Below are 18,404 nucleotides of genomic sequence, written 5' to 3'. Positions count from 1 at the left end.
CGCCAGACTGGCATTGGATGCCTTCCTCCTGGATTGGGGGGAAGGCCTGCTGTATGCTTATCCTCCCATACCTCTGGTGGGGAAGACTTTGTTGAAACTCAAGCAAGACCGAGGCACCATGATTCTGATTGCTCCTTTTTGGCCGCGTCAGATCTGGTTCCCTCTCCTTCTGGAGTTGTCCTCCGAAGAACCGTGGAGTGTTTTCCGACCTCATCACACAGGACGAAGGGGCGCTTCTGCATCCCAACCTCCGGTCTCTGGCTCTCACGGCCTGGATGTTGAGAGCGTAGACTTTGCCTCTTTGGGTCTGTCGAAGTGTGTCTCCCGTGTCTTGCTTGCTTCCAGAAAAGATTCCACTAAGAGGAGTTACTACTTTTTATGGAGGAGGTTTGCCGTCTGGTATGACAGCAAGGCCTTAGATCCTCGCTCCTGTCCTACACAGACCCTGCTTGAATACCTTCTACACTTGTCTGAGTCTGGTCTCAAGACCAACTCTGTAAGGGTTCACCTTAGCGCAATCAGTGCATACCATTACCGTGTGGAAGGTAAGCCGATCTCAGGACAGCCTTTAGTTGTTCGCTTCATGAGAGGTTTGCTTTTGTCAAAGCCCCCCGTCAAACCTCCTACAGTGTCATGGGATCTCAATGTCGTTCTCACCCAGCTGATGAAACCTCCTTTTGAGCCACTGAACTCCTGCCATCTGAAGTACTTGACCTGGAAGGTCATTTTCTTGGTGGCAGTTACTTCAGCTCGTAGAGTCAGTGAGCTTCAGGCCCTGGTAGCCCAGGCCCCTTACACCAGATTTCATCATAATAGAGTAGTCCTCCGCACTCACCCTAAGTTCTTGCCGAAGGTAGTGTCTGAGTTCCATCTGAACCAGTCAATTGTCTTGCCAACATTCTTTCCCTGTCCGCATTCCTGCCCTGCTGAACGTCAGCTGCACACATTGGACTGCAAAAGAGCATTGGCCTTCTATCTGGAGCGGACACAGCCCAACAGACAGTCCGCCCAATTGTTTGTTTCTTTTGATCCCAACAGGAGGGGAGTGTTTGTGGGGAAACGCACCCTTTCCAATTGGCTAGCAGATTGCATTTCCTTCACTTAACGCCCAGGCTGGGCTGGCTCTTGAGGGTCATGTCACGGCTCATAATGTTAGAGCCATGGCAGCGTCTGTGGCCCACTTGAAGTCAGCCACTATTGAAGAGATTTGCAAGGCTGCGACGTGGTCATCTGTCCACATATTCACATCTCATTACTGCCTGCAGCAGGATACCCGACGCGACAGTCGGTTCGGGCAGTCAGTGCTTCAGAATCTGTTCGGGGTTTAGAATCCAACTCCACCCCCCTAGGCCCATTTTTATTCTGTTCCAGGCTACACTCTGTTAGTTGGATAAGTTGTTAGGTCAATCTCAGTTATGTCCTCGCCGTTGCGAGGCCCAATTGACCATATTTGTTGTTTTGAGTGAGCCTGGGGGCTAGGGATACCCCATCAGTGAGAACAAGCAGCCTGCTTGTCCTTGGAGAAAGCGAATGCTACATACCTTTACAAGGTATTCTCCGAGGACAGCAGGCTGATTGTTCTCACATACCCGCCCGCCTCCCCTTTGGAGTTGTGCCTTCCCTTGTCTTTGTCTTGCTATATACGGGACTGACGAACACGAGCCGGTTCGTGCGGGAAGACGGTCGCGCATGTGTGGTGCGCATGGACGCGCGAGGGCTAGCAAAGGCTTTTGCTAGTGAAGATTCCGATTGGAGGGGCTGCCGTGGACGTCACCCATCAGTGAGAACAATCAGCCTGCTGTCCTCGGAGAATACCTTCTACAGGTATGTAGCATTCGCTTTAACCTAAAACCACAAGAAGCCAAACCACAGAAATAGAAAGATATGATTTCCTCCTAAACTGTGCAAAATATAAAGATCACTCATGCCAGAGATGATGTTGGGGGGGATGCAACTAGGACATCTGCCCCCTGGCCAGAGAGAGCCCTAAGCCTATCCCTATCCCCTCCACCTATGTCCAGCATCACTTCTTTGTGTTCTTATGCCCCCCCCCCCCCCCCAACAAGTCCAGCATCTCCCTTCTGTGTTCCTATTCTCTCCAATGTTTAGCATCTTCCCTCTGTGTCCATATACCCCCCTCCCCTGTCTGGCATTGTCTCTGTGTCCCTCCCTCCCCTGCAGATCCAACATCTGTCTCCCTGCCCTCCAGCCCTACCCCCAATGGGTCCAGCACCTCTCTCCCTTCCCTCCAGCCAGTCCTCCCACCAATGGTCCAGTGCCTTTCTCCCTTCTCTCCACCTCCCCCTTTGGGTCCATCAGCCCCCTCCCTTTCCGTGGGTCCACTCCAGCAACCCCCCTCTTTCTATCTTAGGAGACTTCGGTCAGTTAGGAATTCAATTAGTAAGGATTCCCTTAAAACATTGACATCTGCTCTCACGCTTAGATTATTGTAATATCATATATGCAGGGATCACTCAAGCTAGCTTGAAACGACTACAAAGAATACAGAATACAGCAGCATGTATGATCTGTAGGGCCCGGAGGGATGACAGAGTAACACCTTTACTACATCAACTGCATTGGCTTCCGGTTGAAGCAAGAGTTAAGTTTAAAGCCTTAGTTTTGACCCATAAGGCTTTTTATACACTAAACCATGACTATCTGTCAAATCTAACTATTCCTTACACTGCCACACGAACCCTTAGATCCCTGACAGACAACAGGTTAGTGATTCCTCCTCTCGCTAGGGCTAGATGGGAATCTACACGGAATTCGGCTTTTTTCTATTTGTCCCCCTCTCTTTGGAATGGCCTTCCAAAAGAGATCAGACTTGAGAAATCTTACTTTCATTTTCGGAAACTTTTAAAAACCTTCTATTTTATCAATTATGTAAAACAGAATTTAGAATAATGGAAGAAAGGTTATAAATGGGCATCTGTAATATATATTAAATCAAAACTGTATTGTTTGTGTAGATTATATTATATACTTAATCCTGTATTTGCGGTGCTCTCTTGTATACTAAATCATGAGTTATACTGTTTTTCATCTTATGTAGCTAGTTTGTGGTTTTGCTGTGCTTTCCTGTAATGACTGGAGTTCTGTTTGTCCTACCTGTACATATTGTATTGTTTCTTTTATTTTATAAATTGTAAACCGTTCTGTCTTGCAGTAGCAATAAGATACGGTATATAAATTGACGTAAATAAAAAATAAAATTTGTCTCTATAACCAGTTCCTCCAAATGACAGATTACAATTTATAGCAAATTACTATTCTACCTATGAAAAGTTATTCTGTTATATTTCCCCTGTGTGTAGATCCCTATGCTTGTACAAGCCAACATGTTTGAAAATATAAGTGAGATCAAATAAAAGTGGTACCAACAGTAAAGAACGAGAACATGGAAGTAGTAGCTCACAGGTTTGATTGTTTTGTTTTGAGGCTCCTTATCCCCGCAGTCAGGTATCTGAGCTCTCCCTCCCTTCCTTCGGGTCCAGCCAGCTATCTCTCCTCCATGTTTCCAGCAGTTAGCCACTGTGCAGGTAGCACTGAAGTCAGGTGCTTCTGGCTGCCCCAGTCCATCTTGCTGTTTTGTCCCACTCACAGGAAGTTGAAAAGACGGGATGAAGCAGTGATGGGACTGGGAAAGCCAGAAGCAACTGTCTTCAGCACTGCCCGTGCCACTGCTCACTGCTAGAAACAGGGAGGGGAGCCTGAGGAAGCCAAAGAACCCGCCTGACTTGCCACTATTGTTTTTTGGGGGGGAGGGGCTGAGACAGACATGGGGGCCCAAGAGGACAACAATGCTGAGAAGGGACCTGAGCCCAAATTTTGGAAGCCGGTTGTTAAAGTTTAAGAAACGGCTTGGCTCCAGCACCCCACTGCCTGGCTGCATAAGGTAGAGCTACTGCAGGTGGGAAGGAGGGAGGGAAGCAGACAGGCACGGAGATGCCGGACCGAGAACGGTAACTACAACTTTTTTGGGGGTTGGGGTTTTTTCCTGTGGGAGCAAAGCTTTTTTACTGCTCCTGCAGGGCGGTAAAAAGTTTTGCTCCCACATCTGCGGTAAATGGCCAGATTTCTTTTTCTTTTCCCACAGATTTACATGGATTACTGCAGTTTACCGCATATCTCCGTCCCCATGTCATTCACCAGTAGCGGAGTGCCTCGGGGGGATACCCTGGAGGGAGCAGAAACCATGAAAAGGGATCTCCAAACATTGGAAGAATGGTCAAGATTCTGGCAGTTAAAATTTAATTACATAAAACAAGACCTCGTAAAATGAAAATACTATATAGATATACCAAATTTTCATAAATAGTAGTGAATGGTGCTCAGAAATTTGTGTGTCCTACTCGAGGGATATAACCCTCTAAATTGCAATACACATATAGCCATCCATCATTGCATCCCAGTAGCCCTCCCTGCGTACCAAAACTACTGCAATGTTCAAATGTCCGAAATAAAGCAGTTTGAATCCAGAAAATTATTTTGCTACACTTCAAACCATAATAAAAGTTACTTATCTGCAGGGGGAATATTTTCTCTTGATGCAGTGTCAGAAAATGAACTGTATTGTGAACTCTCCTATCACGGAATGCTGCTGTAGACCATGGATAACAGTGGTCCTCAGTGTTGAGAATGGAAGGGGATTTTAATTCATTGATTCACTAACTCACGTTTTCATGGCAAGATTCCCAAGTCTTGATGGAAGAGAGTTCACAATGCAGTCAGAGACTTGCTGACCTGAACATGTATACCTTGAAGGAAAGGAGAAATGAGTTGCTGTGATAGACGTTCAAATATATGAAAGGTATTAATCCACAAACAAACATTTTCAAGAGACGGGAAGGCAGTAGAACCTAGAGGACATGAATTTGGGTTGAAAGGGGGCCGACTGGAATAATGTCAGGAAGTATTTTTTCACCGAGAGAGTGGTAGATACCTGGAATGTCCTCCTGTGGTGGTGGAGATGCATACAGTAACGGAACTCAAAAATGCGTGGGATAAACACACAGGAATCCTGTTTAGAAGGAATGGATCCAAAGAAGCTTAGTGGAGATAAAGTAACAGCACCGGTAATTGGGAAACAAAGCCAGTACTGGGCAGATACAATCTGTTCTCTGAACGTGGCTGGACAAATTTAGCTTCAGAAGTTGGAGAACAAGGCCAGTGCTAAGTGGACTTCTACAGTCTGTGCCCTGATCGTGGCTGAATGGATGGGCTGTAGTGAAGCTTTTCAGGGGCTTCGATGACAACTTCAGAAGTTTTAAAACAAGGACAGTGCTGGACAGACTTCTGCAGTCTGTGCCCTGAAAACGGCAAGGACAAATCAGGATCAGGTATACATCACATACCATATGTAATGAGTATCTTGTTGGGCAGACTGAATGGACCATACAGGTCTTTATCTGTCTTCATCTACTATGTTGCATATCCTCCACTATGAAAGAGCAATTGGAACAAATTAAAATTGCTAACTCCCCAGTTCTCTCACCCCCTTCAAATGTATGGATCCCATACACCTCAACCTGCTTATGTAATTTAAAAACTGTTGGTCATTAGGCCTCAGAGGGGTTTTCTGTAATATAATATCCCACCTTAAGAGTCTCAGCTCATTGAACACAATGCTATGCTTATAAGCATCAATTTAACCCATTAATATTTCAAGAACCCACCCTAATACCAGAGCAAATATTACCCAGATCCACCCCCCCCCCCTTTCCTGTGTGCCAGTGTTTCCCTACCACCCCCCACCCCTGCTTACATTACTCCCACTAGCCAGCCCAAACCCCAGAGGAAGATCACCGCTCTCAAAAAAGATGACACATATACCTTATTACCCTCCCCTCCCCCAACTCATTAACACACACCATTCATACAACCTCGCAAACCCCTTAACCACTCGTTCCCTTGCCCTAATTCAAAATGGTAGCAGAATATCAAATAGTCCAGACTGGAATAAACAGTCACTTGCCTATCTCAACACTTTTCTGAGACACTGTTGATTTTGTGCCAGATGTTTTCTGCCATTTACTTAAATCCGTAGAAGATTTTGTAGAAGCAGGTCTAATCTTATCAGTATGGGCTAGCAAATTTATTATAGCCCAGCTTTCCCAGCCTCCATGCCAGATTTCACCCTCAGATTTCCCAGCCACAGTAATCAAAAGTCCAAATGGGAACAACCATTTATAACAATAATTAGCCTATTGCAGCTACTGAGTCACAGCAGCCAGTTCCCTTCTCTTTTGTACAGTGGTTTCCGTAATCCCATTGCTATTATTTCTTTCTCACTTATTTTACCCACTTGTCCCTACCTTCCCTAATCCTATTTCTAATTGTATTTGTTAAACACCTGCCGTACTTGGCGTTCACCAATACAGTGTCTTGTTAGCTACATTGAGCCTGCTAGTGTGTGGGAAAATGGGGGATACAAATGCTGCAAATAAATAAATACAATCCCAAATGAGTTCTTTATGGGCACGAGCTTTCCTCAGAAAGTCCTCTTTGATTGAAAATTCATGAAAGTAGGATCCAACTCTATACATTGTCCTAAACTCCAATGAACGCAGTCCAACTTGATCTCACAAGGTTCCAAGGATTCCACTGTATGCTCATCTGATTGTAACAAGAAGGAACAAACATTGGTGACCACTTTTACACAGTCTTTATATTACACTATCTCCAGAATCCTTGAACTGCAAATTATTCCTGAGCGACCTATTCTCAGTCCTCCAAGAGATCCAAAACCTCTTGTCTCATGCCACTCCTGCTGAGTCATTGATTGCAGACACTCCTCTATTGTATCCACATGCTCCTCTTTCTGTTCCATGCTGCTCCCAATTTCACTAACATCTCGTTGAATCTTTGACAGTGCTTTTTGCACATCAACACACACTGCCTGTATTTGACTTTCAAGGTTTTAAAACAGTGCACTACTTTTTTTTATCTTTTGTAACCATCTCCCTGTTTGAGCCAGAGAGAATGGTGTCATCGTCCATGTCCACGTGCTCCATCGCCATCTTTGCAAGACTTGCGCCAGCCCTGCTCACTTGAGATTGATGGCTCTCCTCTCCATCCGATAAGTATTTAAATTTTTCTTTCTTCCTCGTTGACATTTCCACTCCAAACTTCTCACCACTCTAAATATAACTATGTAGGGGGTGCAGAGGGAGGTAAAAACAACTTATATGCAACTGCCCTGATGGAGCTGAACTCTGTCATCCATAAACAGTGACATCACTGCCTCTTCTAGCTTTATTATGCAGCGGCACAACTTAAAATTTATGTCTGTATGGGAGGGGACAGTTCAAAAAGTTGGATTCATCTAGAGCAACATATGAGCAGTGATAAACCCTTTTGGCAATTCAGTGGCTCTCAGCACACGAGATGTTTGCTGCAGGGCAAGGTGAGCCCCTTCATACAACAACTGATTATACTTTGACAAAAGCATAGAACCTGACTTTTTGAAGAGAGACTTTATTTTGCCTTCACCCTGATAACAACATGCTAGTGGCTTCATTCCAGGTAGAGAAGATTGTACCTATAGAAGGTAGGATGGTAAAGGCCTGCATACCCTGGGACAACTGATTGATGAGGGACAAGTGGTGGATTTTGAGGAGCTAAAGGAGGAATATGGGGTGGATATGAAGGAACAATATCACTATAGGCAAATAAGGATATTCATACAGTGCAAGGCATTTAAAGAGCTCCAAGAAAAAGAAAAAACCTTTGGAGATAGCCTTCCGGGTAGGGAAGAAAAGGATGTCTAGACTGTATAAGGCATTTTTTGAACTCAGCACCTCCAATTAAATATATTATGCAAAGCAAGCAAGAGATTGGGAAACATGGTGTAAGGAATGAGAACGAATTCTGCAATATTTGCTTAAAAAATAGCTAGTAGTCTTATAGAACATGGATATAAGCTTCTTTATAAATGATGATATAGTCCTGTACGTTTGAAACATATCTATGGAAGAGGGGATAAACAATGCTGACACGGAGAATGATGGACATCTCAGCGTATATGGTGGACATGTACTAAAGTCCAGTCCTACTGGGATCAAGGGTTAAGTATTATTCTTGACATTATTGGGTGTACAGTTACTAAAAAATAAGGAATACTGTTAAATATATAACCACCAGAGATTCACACACAGACATACAAGTTTATTGTAAGTATATTCACGGCAAGCCCAATGGTTCTACCTGCAGCCTGGAAGCAAACAGGTGTACCTGTGCATGGACAAATATTAGCAAAACTGAATTGTGTACCTGATGACTAAGCTAAAAGTACTACATAGAGGCCAGATGGTCACGTTTTTACAAACTTCGGAACACTATGGTACGTGGAGGAATATTCCCTTACAGTGAGTTTGTCTCCCTACTACTACTACTACTACTATTTAGCATTTCTATAGCGCTACAAGGCATACGCAGCGCTGCACAAACATAGAAGAAAGACAGTCCCTGCTCAAAGAGCTTACAATCTAATAGACAAAAAAAAAAATAAGCAAATCAAATCAATTAATGTGAACGGGAATGAAGAGAGGAGGGTAGGTGGAGGCGAGTGGTTACAAGTGGTTATGAGTCAAAGGCAATGTTAAAGAGGTGGGCTTTCAGTCTAGATTTAAAGGTGGCCAAGGATGGGGCAAGACGTAGGGGCTCAGGAAGTTTATTCCAGGCGTAGGGTGCAGCAAGACAGAAGGCGCGAATTCTGGAGTTGGTAGTAGTGGAGAAGGGAACAGATAAGAAAGATTTATCCATGGAGCGGAGTGCACGGGAAGGGGTGTAGGGAAGGACGAGTGTGGAGAGATACTGGGGAGCAGCAGGGTGAATACATTTATAGGTTAGTAGAAGAAGTTTGAACAGGATGCGAAAATGGATAGGGAGCCAGTGAAGCGACTTGAGGAGAGGAGTAGTATGAGTAAAGCGACCCTGGCGGAAGATGAGACGGGCAGCAGAGTTTTGAACTGACTGGAGAGGGGAGAGGTGACTAAGTGGGAGGCCAGCAAGAAGCAGATTGCAGTAGTCTAAACGAGAGGTGACAAGGGTGTGGATGAGGGTTTTGGTAGAGTGCTCGGAAAGAAAGGGGCGGATTTTACGGATGTTGTAGAGAAAGAAACGACAGGTCTTGGCGGTCTGCTGGATATGAGCAGAGAAGGAGAGAGAAGAGTCAAAGATGACCCCAAGGTTTCGAGCTGAGGAGACAGGGAGAATGAGAGAGCCATCAACAGAAATAGAAAACGGGGGGAGCGGGGAGGTGGGTTTGGGGGGGAAAATGAGAAGCTCGGTTTTGGTCATATTTAATTTCAGGTGGCGTTGAGACATCCAGGCAGCAATGTCAGACAAGCATGCTGAAACTTTGGTTTGGATGCAAGGTGAGATATCAGGGGTAGAAAGGTAGATTTGGGAGTCATCAGCATAGAGATGGTAGGAAAAGCCATGGGATGAGATTAATGAACCAAGGGAAGAAGTGTAGATAGAAAAGAGGAGGGGACCAAGAACAGAACCCTGAGGTACGCCGACAGGTAGAGGGATAGAAGTAGAAGAGGATCCACCAGAGTGAACACTAAAGGTGCGGAGGGAGAGGTAGGAAGAGAACCAGGAAAGGACAGAGCCCTGGAATCCAAGTGAGGACAGGGTATCGAGAAGTATGCTGTGATCAACAGTGTCAAAAGCAGCGGAAAGATCAAGAAGAATGAGGATGGAATATTGACCTCTGGATTTAGCCAGTAATAGGTCATTGGAGACTTTAGTAAGCGCAGTTTCGGTTGAGTGGAGAGGGCGAAAACCAGATTGTAATGGGTCAAGAATAGCATGTGAGGAGAGAAAATCAAGGCAGCGGCGGTGAACAGCACGCTCAAGTAATTCCCTGCAGTGGAGATGCAGAGAAACAGCCCTAGTTAATGGGGTGTAAGGAACTGAAAACCCACTGCTGGCTGTTGTAGAGAATGGAAAGTAGAGGTGGGGTTATGGAGGGGCTGGGGGTTTGCAACAGTTGTCACTTGCAGTTATTTTGTGTTAATAGTTATTTTGTGGCATTAGTTTGGAATTGTGATTGCTGCTTGATTTTATTTTATTTTATTTATTTTGTAAAAAAAAAAAAATATATGGCAAGAAGAATGGGGCAGAGCACTTCAGTTATACATATCCTTAATTACTTCTTGCAGTTTTTAACATCTTTACAAATGATGAGTTGCTGCTTACCATTCCTTCCTGGGATTTTAGCTTTAAAAGTTCCCTCCCCTTGTTTTGGCGAAAGTTATAGGGATTTTCCTAATTTCCTATCTAATCTTAAGTGACAGTCTTCTGCTTAGCATCTCATCCTTAAACTTTTGTGCTCTTTGTAACACAGTACAGTTGCACTCTGAAATCAGCTGGTTAGTACTGTTGCACATGACTAGAACACTTTGCTAGGGCCTGTGAATGCTGTAACACTACTTTGAAGGCTAAGTTACTTCTGCTTCACTGCTGTTGTGATTGAGGGCAGGTGTCTGAGAGCACTATTTTTCTGCAATGTTTTAATAGTAAACTTGACTTGAGCTTAAGATCCAACCCAAGTTTCTCACTTAACAGAAAACGTAAACTGAAATGGCATTTCTTCTAACTGGATCTTAAGTGAATGACAAACAGTAAAGGACAAAGTAGGTAGAATGACTTCAGCTTAAGGTCATGGTATGAGATGCTGAGTTTGTGCTCTTGCCCTAGGTGGACATGCTAAGTGAGATAAACATTGCACCACGGATCCTCACCAACTTCACTGGAGTGATGCCACCACAGTTTAAGAAGGATTTGGATTCCTATCTGAAGACACGTTCACCTGTCACATTCCTTTCAGAGCTGCGCAGCAATCTTCAGGTAAACGTGGACTGCTATTTCCCTAAGCCATTAATGCAGCTGTCTAAAAGATTTTCTGTTGTTTAATGTCTTAATTGGAGGAATGTGAGTTACATGGTCGTACATTACATCGGGGAGACTCGATTAGCCAGAAAAGGCTGTGAGCATGCACTCTTTTATTTGCAGCTTTTGCACTAATCTAGGACAAAGGAGCCTTTTTATAGGGTAAGAGTTTCCTCTCTGACTACTGTTTCTGAAGTTTTTATTCATTTGAGCAGGTCTCTTCACCACACCACATTGAGTTAGGCCTGTAGCACAATAATGTTTTCCTTGAAATCCCTATTTCTGGAGAAAAAAAAATCATCCTTAAACTTTTGTGCCCCAAAATGTCATCACAACAAGTGGTGGCTTCATGAGTTATTTCATACTCATACCAAATGTTCATCATGGATTACTATGTTTGGAACTTGCTATACCGCCTTTCAAAATAAAAACAATCAAAGCTATTTATTACTAATAATAAGAACAATGAAAAGTACTACAAATCATTAACAGGACAGAGAAAAGAAAAGCAAGAAACAGAGCATCACTGCCAATCCAAGCCACTACAATTCCACCTAGCTGGAAAAGGCTTGAGTAAAGGTGAGTTTTCAGTCCTGCCTTGAATATAAGGTAAGAGTTGTTCTCATAGGTGACATGGAAGAGAGTTCCAAAGATAAGGGCCAAATAGAAAAAAACACCATGGTGAATTTAGAAAAATTGTGTGCGATAAATTGAAGTAACGGATAGCGGTGCTGGGAGCTAGACCCCAGAGTGCGGGTAAGTTGATAAGGGGTGATTAGGGAGGCAAGTTGGGGAGGTTGGCCAGTGTGTAATACTAAACTTAGCAGAGATTGGGTGGCAGCACTGGTGGTTGGGAGGCGGGGCAAGTACTGGGAAGACTTCTGCGGTCTATGCCTTGAAAATGGCAAGGATAAATCAAGGTCAGGTATACATATAAAGTAGTACAAATGAGTTTATCTTGTTGGGCAGACTGGATGGGACCGTACAGGTCTTTATCTGCCGTCATCTACTATGTTACTATGTAGGATAAACATTTTGAACTGAATCCACTGAGCTATCGATAACCAGTGATGAGGGTGAATAAAAAGGGAGGGTGAGGTACAGTGGCGTAGCTAGCATTGAATGGGCCCCCCTATAACACCATTGTTCCTGAGCTGGTAAGGAATTAATAAATTTAAAAAAATGTTATTTTCCCTACATTTGTTGTCTGAGCATTGCTTTAGACCTAGTGTCTCATCTGCTTTTCTGGGGTCTCCTGCCTTTTGACATTTCTTCTCTATGTCCACCATCCATCTTTCATATGTGCCTTTATCCGTCCTGTCCAGTGTCTCCTCTGTGTCCCTGTCCTTATACTCCTTCCAGAGCCAGAATTTGTATCCCTGTCCTTCATGGCTGACTTTTCTTCCCTCTCTTCTCTTCATCTTGAGCCCCTCTGACCCACCCACTTTCTGTAGTCTGGCATCTCTCTTTACCTTCCTTTCTTGTTGGGCCAGCATCTCTCTCTTTTCCCTCCACCCCCCCCCCCCCCCCCAGTCCAACATCTGCCCACTCTCTTGTCCCCTCTCCTTATGCTCCAAGTCTCTCTCTTCCCTCAGATCCCGCAACTCTCCCTCTTTTCCCTTTCTCCGTTGCTCCAGGTCCCTCTTGTGCTCTGTCTCTATTCTTACTACTCTCCCCAGCGCCCAGGTCCATCATCTCTCCACCGTCCCCTACTTGCACCCCCAATGCTTGTCCTCCAAATGTTGCAGCAGGTCATGGCAGAGACGGCGCTGAAAGCAGCTCTCTGTTCGGCAGGTTCCCACCCACAGAAAGTTGCATCAGAGAGGCAGGACAAGGAGGAGGAAAGGCCCTGCTGGACAGAGAGCAGCTTTCAGCACTGCAGTGTTTGGAGGACCGGGGGGGGGGGGGGAGTGCACAAGTAGGCAGAGGCTGGACCTGCACGGGCACATGGGAGGGGAGGGTGGAGAGATAGCCGAACCCAGGCATGGGGGGGAGGGGCAAGAGAATGGGAAGGTGCTATTTCTGGCAGCTCTGGGCATTTTACTGGGTTCAATCAATGGTGACTATGCACCTAGTGAGACAATCGAAGCATCCAGCACAAGATAGCAGGTGAATCAACATTTTGAACAGTTTGAAAATGCTTCAAAAGAGGAAAAGGGTATTAGTGTACGTTGCAGTAATCTAATCTTGATACCTCTTAGAGCAAGGAAGCACACACAGTTGTCTAAATAGCTGCAGACAGAACAGAGAAGACGTAGTGCATAGAAACTAGATTTAGCCATACAGACAATTTGTGCTTCGAAGGAAAACTGAATGAGTAAACTAATTTGATTGTGTTACCTAGAATAGATGGAGAAATTAATGGCCTAGTGGGACAGCTGCTCATCCAGCAAGCAATAGTCTTTTGCAGGTTAAGGATTAAAAAGTGTGAGTGTAGCCAGTTTCTAATCGCATCCAAACACTACTGCAGTGAGAAGAGATCTGGTGAGTCTGGATATTGGTAATTGGCAAGCAAATTGTCATTGGCTAAAAGTATATGTGAATTGAGTGTTCTTTATGAGTGTAGTAACAAGGCTGATTTTAATTGTTTAGGAACAATGCCTTTGAACAGACTATTGTTGACAAAGCAATAAAGGAAGAAGCCCATGTATGGGGAAAAAGCTATCGAAGGTTTGGGGGTAGGATCCAAGACGTGTTTTTTGGTGTTAGTGAATATTTTTGAGAGAGACTATAAGAGATGGAAAATTAAAAGTGTTATGCAAGATAGGGGAAATGGAAGAATTAAGAGTCTTGGGAGGAGGGGACAGTGGTAAGCCAGTAGAATTATTCTGGGGTTCCATAAATGTTGATCTTAATAGAGAAATCTTCATAGACAAGTTGGTGGCCAACTTTGAGGCTGTCAATATAGAAGTTGGTTCAGGAGAAGTAGTTGTAAGTTCACAAAGTGTAGAGAAAATTGCTCAAATGGTTAGAAGAATTATTAATAAGGTTGGAGTAATGGAGATTTTGCTGCTTTAAACCAGCATTTCTTATCTGATGTGCTGTAGTTTGCAGGGTTCCCATAGGGAGTGTGCAAGCGTCTCGTTGACCACCGACCTACCCGGGATCCTCCGAGCATTCCCTCTTCCTCCTCCCTTCAATAGCTGCACTTGCTGTCTACATAGTCTGATGGCAGCAAGGCTCACACTGACACACGCATGGGTGAGCAGCATTAGAGGTCACCTGATCTACTGGCACATGTGTGTGGTAACTTCCACATGCAGCTGACCCAGGAGACTTAGGCTAGCGTTCACCGTTTTCCCTTTTTTGTTTTCTTTTTCAGTGCTTGTTTCCTTCAAATATACAAAAAAAAAAGTTACCCTTATTTTCTTAGGTTTTTTTTTCACCTATTTGTTTCCTTCTTTTTCCGTTGCGACCGCCTTTTAGGCTGCTCGGCCGGGTTTTCTTTTCTTTGTTTGTGCCTTTTTATTTGGCACGATCGACTCCTTTAATTTCACAGCTGCCGTTTTCCCGTCCATGTCATCGAGGACTCCCAGCGGCTTCAAGCGTTGTACTCGTTGCAACTGGACCATCTCAGGTACTGACCCCCACACATGATGTCTCCAGTTCCTTTGGCCCGATCATCTGCCAGCTGCCTGTAAACTGTGTCTTTTGATGAAGAAACGGACCCAAGTTGCTGATCAGTCCGATCCTTCAACGTCAGCATCAACATCGGTACCGAGGTTGGCGGCATCGAGTGAAGCATCGACTTCGAGAGCGCAGGTAATGGCTGCCGAACGACCACATCGCGCTGGGAGCAGCGAGGCATCGAGTGGGTCTCCACCTGTCTTGAGGCCTACTGCTATGCAGGCCCCCCGGGACCGACCTTCGTCGGTCCTGGCCCCGATGAGGCGTGAGGATTCCACGACGTCCTCTTCGGTACCGAGGAGTTTCGATGACGGGCATCGAGTGAAGTCTAAGAAGCACCGTCATCGTTCTCCTTCCATGCTCGGTACTGAGAGCTCCGGGGAGTCGAGGGATTTGGCACCCGAGAAGCATCTGCGCCGAGAGGACCACTCACCCTCTATACAGGAGGTGCCAATGCGTCGGTCTTCAGGCAGCTTGGTACCGGCTCTCGAGCCCCCTCAGATTCTGCCACCGGCTCCTACACCAGCCCCACAGCCTTTTCCGATGGAGGCTCTCGACGAGCGCATCAGGGCCCTTCTTCCAGAGCTTTTGGAGGGATTGCTGCGCCAGTCTGCATTGGTGCCAGGGGTGCTTGCGCCTCCTGCATCGCAAGCGGCATCTGGGCCTTTGCCTGTGGTGAGGTCCCCGTTCTCGGTGCCGCTTGTGGCATCAGCGTCGGCTGCCACCCGGGTCGATTCCACGTTGGCGGAGGAAGCTTCGCTGCAGTCCAGGCAGGGGTCGACTTCTCGACATCCCCCTTGAGGTCATCGTTCCTCGACATCAAGACAGGCTTGGTTTCGGGCTGCTCTTAGCTTTTGTCTGACACCAATGATGAGTGCTCGTGGGAAGAAGAGGAAAATCCCAGATACTTTTCGGAGGAAGAGTCATATGGGGTCCCCTCTGATCCTACTCCGCCAATTGAAAGAAGGTTGTCTCTACCTGAGAGTTTTTCTTTTTCCTCTTTTGTTCGGGAAATGTCTAAGGACATTCCTTTCCCTATGGAGGTTGTGGATGAGCCCAGGGCCGAGATGCTCGAGGTCTTGGACTATCCTTCTCTGCCTACAGAGGTTGCAACGGCCCCCTTGCATAACACACTCAAGGAAGTTCTTATGTGAAACTGGTCATTCCCTCTATCTAATCCAGTGGTTCCCAAAAAAGCTGAGTCCCAGTACAGAGTCCAAAGAGAACCAGTAATGGTGAAGGCCCAATTACCTCACGATTCCATGGTGGTGGACTCTGCTCTCAGAAGAGCCAAGAGTGCTAGAGACTATGCCTCAGCGCCCCCAGGCAAAGAGTCTAGGACCTTGAATTCTTTTGGCAGGAAAACGTATCAGGCCACTATGCTCGCCGCCAAGATCCAAACTTACCAGCTCTACACAAGCATCCACTTGCGGAACTCGGTGAGGTAACTGTCCAGTTTGGTCGAAGCACTTCCTCCGGAGCTCGCCGAACCTTTTCACCAGGTGGTCAGGCAGCAGAAGGCATGTCGCAAATTCCTGGCCAGGGGTACTTATGACACTTTTGATGTGGCATCCCGAGTAGCTGCTCAAGGTATAGTGATGCGCAGACTCTCATGGCTGCGTGTCTCTGACCTGGATCATAAGACCCAGCAGTGAATGGCGGATGTTCCTTACCGGGGGAATAATCTTTTTGGAGAAAAAGTAGAGGACATGGTCGATCAGATCAAGAAGCACCATGATGCTATGGATTCTCTCTCCTGCCGGGCATCTTCTGCTATCGCCTCCTCATCTAGGAGGTTTTTTGGAGGGAAGAGGGGTGCTCCCTAGTCCTACAATAGGCGTAGGTACACTCCTGCTTCTCGGCAGCCTGTCCAGGCTCAGTCCCATCACGCTCGTTCCCGTCAACGGCGTGTGACTAAGGCCCCTGCGGCTCCCCAGCAAAATCAAGGGACGGGCTTTTGACTGGCTCCAGTGCAGCATAGCCTCAGAAAAAGTGTCTGTGCCGGACGACTTGCCGGTCGGGGGGAGGTTGATATTTTTTCACCAAAGGTGGCCTCTTATAACCTCCGACAAGTGGGTTCTTCAAATAGTCCAGTTAGGATACACTCTCAATCTGGTATCCATGCTTCCAAATTGTCCACCGGGAGCTCAGTCCTTCAGCTCCCAGCACAAGCAGGTACTTGCAGAGGAACTCTCCGCCCTTCTAAAGGCCAATGCGGTCAAACCCATTCCACCAGGGGAAGAAGAGCTAGGATTCTATTCCAGTTACTTCCTTGTGCAAAAGAAAACAGGGGGGATGCGTCCCATCCTAGACCTAAGGGCCCTGAACAAATTCCTAGTCCGAGAAAAGTTCAGGATGGTTTCTCTGGGCACCCTTCTTCCCATGATTCAGGAGAACGATTGGCTATGCTCTCTAGACTTAAAGGATGCCTATACTCATCTCAATGCTCACAGGAAGTATCTTCGATTTTGGTTGGGAACTTGGGCACTTTCAGTACTGTGTACTGCCCTTTGGCCTTGCATCTGCGCTCAGAGTCTTCGCAAAGTGTCTGGCAGTTGTTGCAGCATCACTACGCAGACTGGGAGTGCATGTCTTCCCTTATCTCGACGATTGGCTGGTGAAGAGCACCTCAGAGGCAGGCACTCTACAGTCCATGCGGATGACTATTCAAGTGCTAGAGCTACTGGGGTTTGTAATCAATTATCCCAAGTCCCACCTTGTCCCAGTTCAGAAATTGGGAGTTCATTGGATCTCTGTTGGACAAACGGACTTTTCGAGCTTATCTCCCCCAGGCAAGTGCAGACAATCTCTTGGCCCTAGTCTCCTTAGCTCGAGCATCTCAACAGATCACAGCTTGGCAGATGTTGAGACTTCTAGGACACATGGCTTCCACAGTTCATGCGACTCCCATGGCACGCCTACATATGAGATCAGCTCAATGAACCCAAGCTTCCCAGTGGATGTGATCCATCTCTCCACCGACCTTTGCAGTTCCCTTCAGTGGTGGACCACTCGATCCAATCTGACCTTGGGACGTCCATTCCAAATTCCTCAGCCGCAAAAAGTGCTAACGACGGATGCATCCCTCCTGGGGTGGGGAGCTCATGTAGATGGACTTCACACTCAAGGAGCTTGGTCCTTTCAGGAAAAGGATCTTTAGATCAACCTCCTGGAATTACGAGCGATCTGGAACGCTTTCAAGGCTTTCAGAGATCAGCTGTTCAATCAAATTATTTTAATTCAGACAGCCAATCAGGTTGCAATGTATTATACCAACAAGCATGGTGGCACCGGATCCCGCCTTCTGTCAGGAAGCCGTCAGGATGTGGCTTTGGGAGCACCACCACAGCATGTTTCTCCAGGCCATGTATCTGGCAGGCGTAGATGACAGTCTGGCCAACAGGTTGAGCTGGATCGTGCAACCTCACGAGTGGTCACTGAACACGGACGTTGTCCGGAAGATCTTCCAAGCATGGGGCACCCCCTTGGTGGACCTTTTTGCCACTCAGTTGAATCACAAAGTCCCTCAATTCTGTTCCAGACTTCAGGCTCATCACAGACTAGCGACAGATGCCTTTCTCCTACACTTGGGGGACAGGCCTTCTGTATGTGTATCCTCCCTTACCTCTAGTAGGGAAGACTTTGCTGAAACTCAAGCAAGACCGCGGAACCATGATTCTGATTGCACCTTTCTGGCCTCGTCAGATCTGGTACCCTCTTCTTCTGGAGTTGTTCTCCAAAGAACCATGGAGATTGGAGTGTTTTCCGACCCTCATCTCCCAGAACTAGGGGTCGCTTCTGCATCCCAACCTCCAGTCTCTAGCTCTCACAGCCTGGATGTTGAGAGCTTAGAAATTGCCTCTTTGTCTTTC

At 46.2% G+C, this 18,404-nt stretch overlaps 1 protein-coding gene across 1 annotated transcript in view; it reads left to right on the top strand.

Moving 5' to 3' along the window:
* CNOT1 (CCR4-NOT transcription complex subunit 1) overlaps positions 1–18,404 on the top strand; it is a 1,017,784-nt gene that overhangs the window by 961,398 nt on the left and 37,982 nt on the right. The window contains 1 exon segment of the mRNA XM_030203593.1: positions 10,714–10,863. Coding sequence (XP_030059453.1) covers positions 10,714–10,863 — 150 coding nt within the window.

This window comes from Microcaecilia unicolor, chromosome 5 (genome assembly GCF_901765095.1).
Source record: "Microcaecilia unicolor chromosome 5, aMicUni1.1, whole genome shotgun sequence".
NCBI classification, from domain to species: domain Eukaryota; kingdom Metazoa; phylum Chordata; class Amphibia; order Gymnophiona; family Siphonopidae; genus Microcaecilia; species Microcaecilia unicolor.
This window is presented reverse-complemented; position numbering and strand designations above follow the sequence as displayed.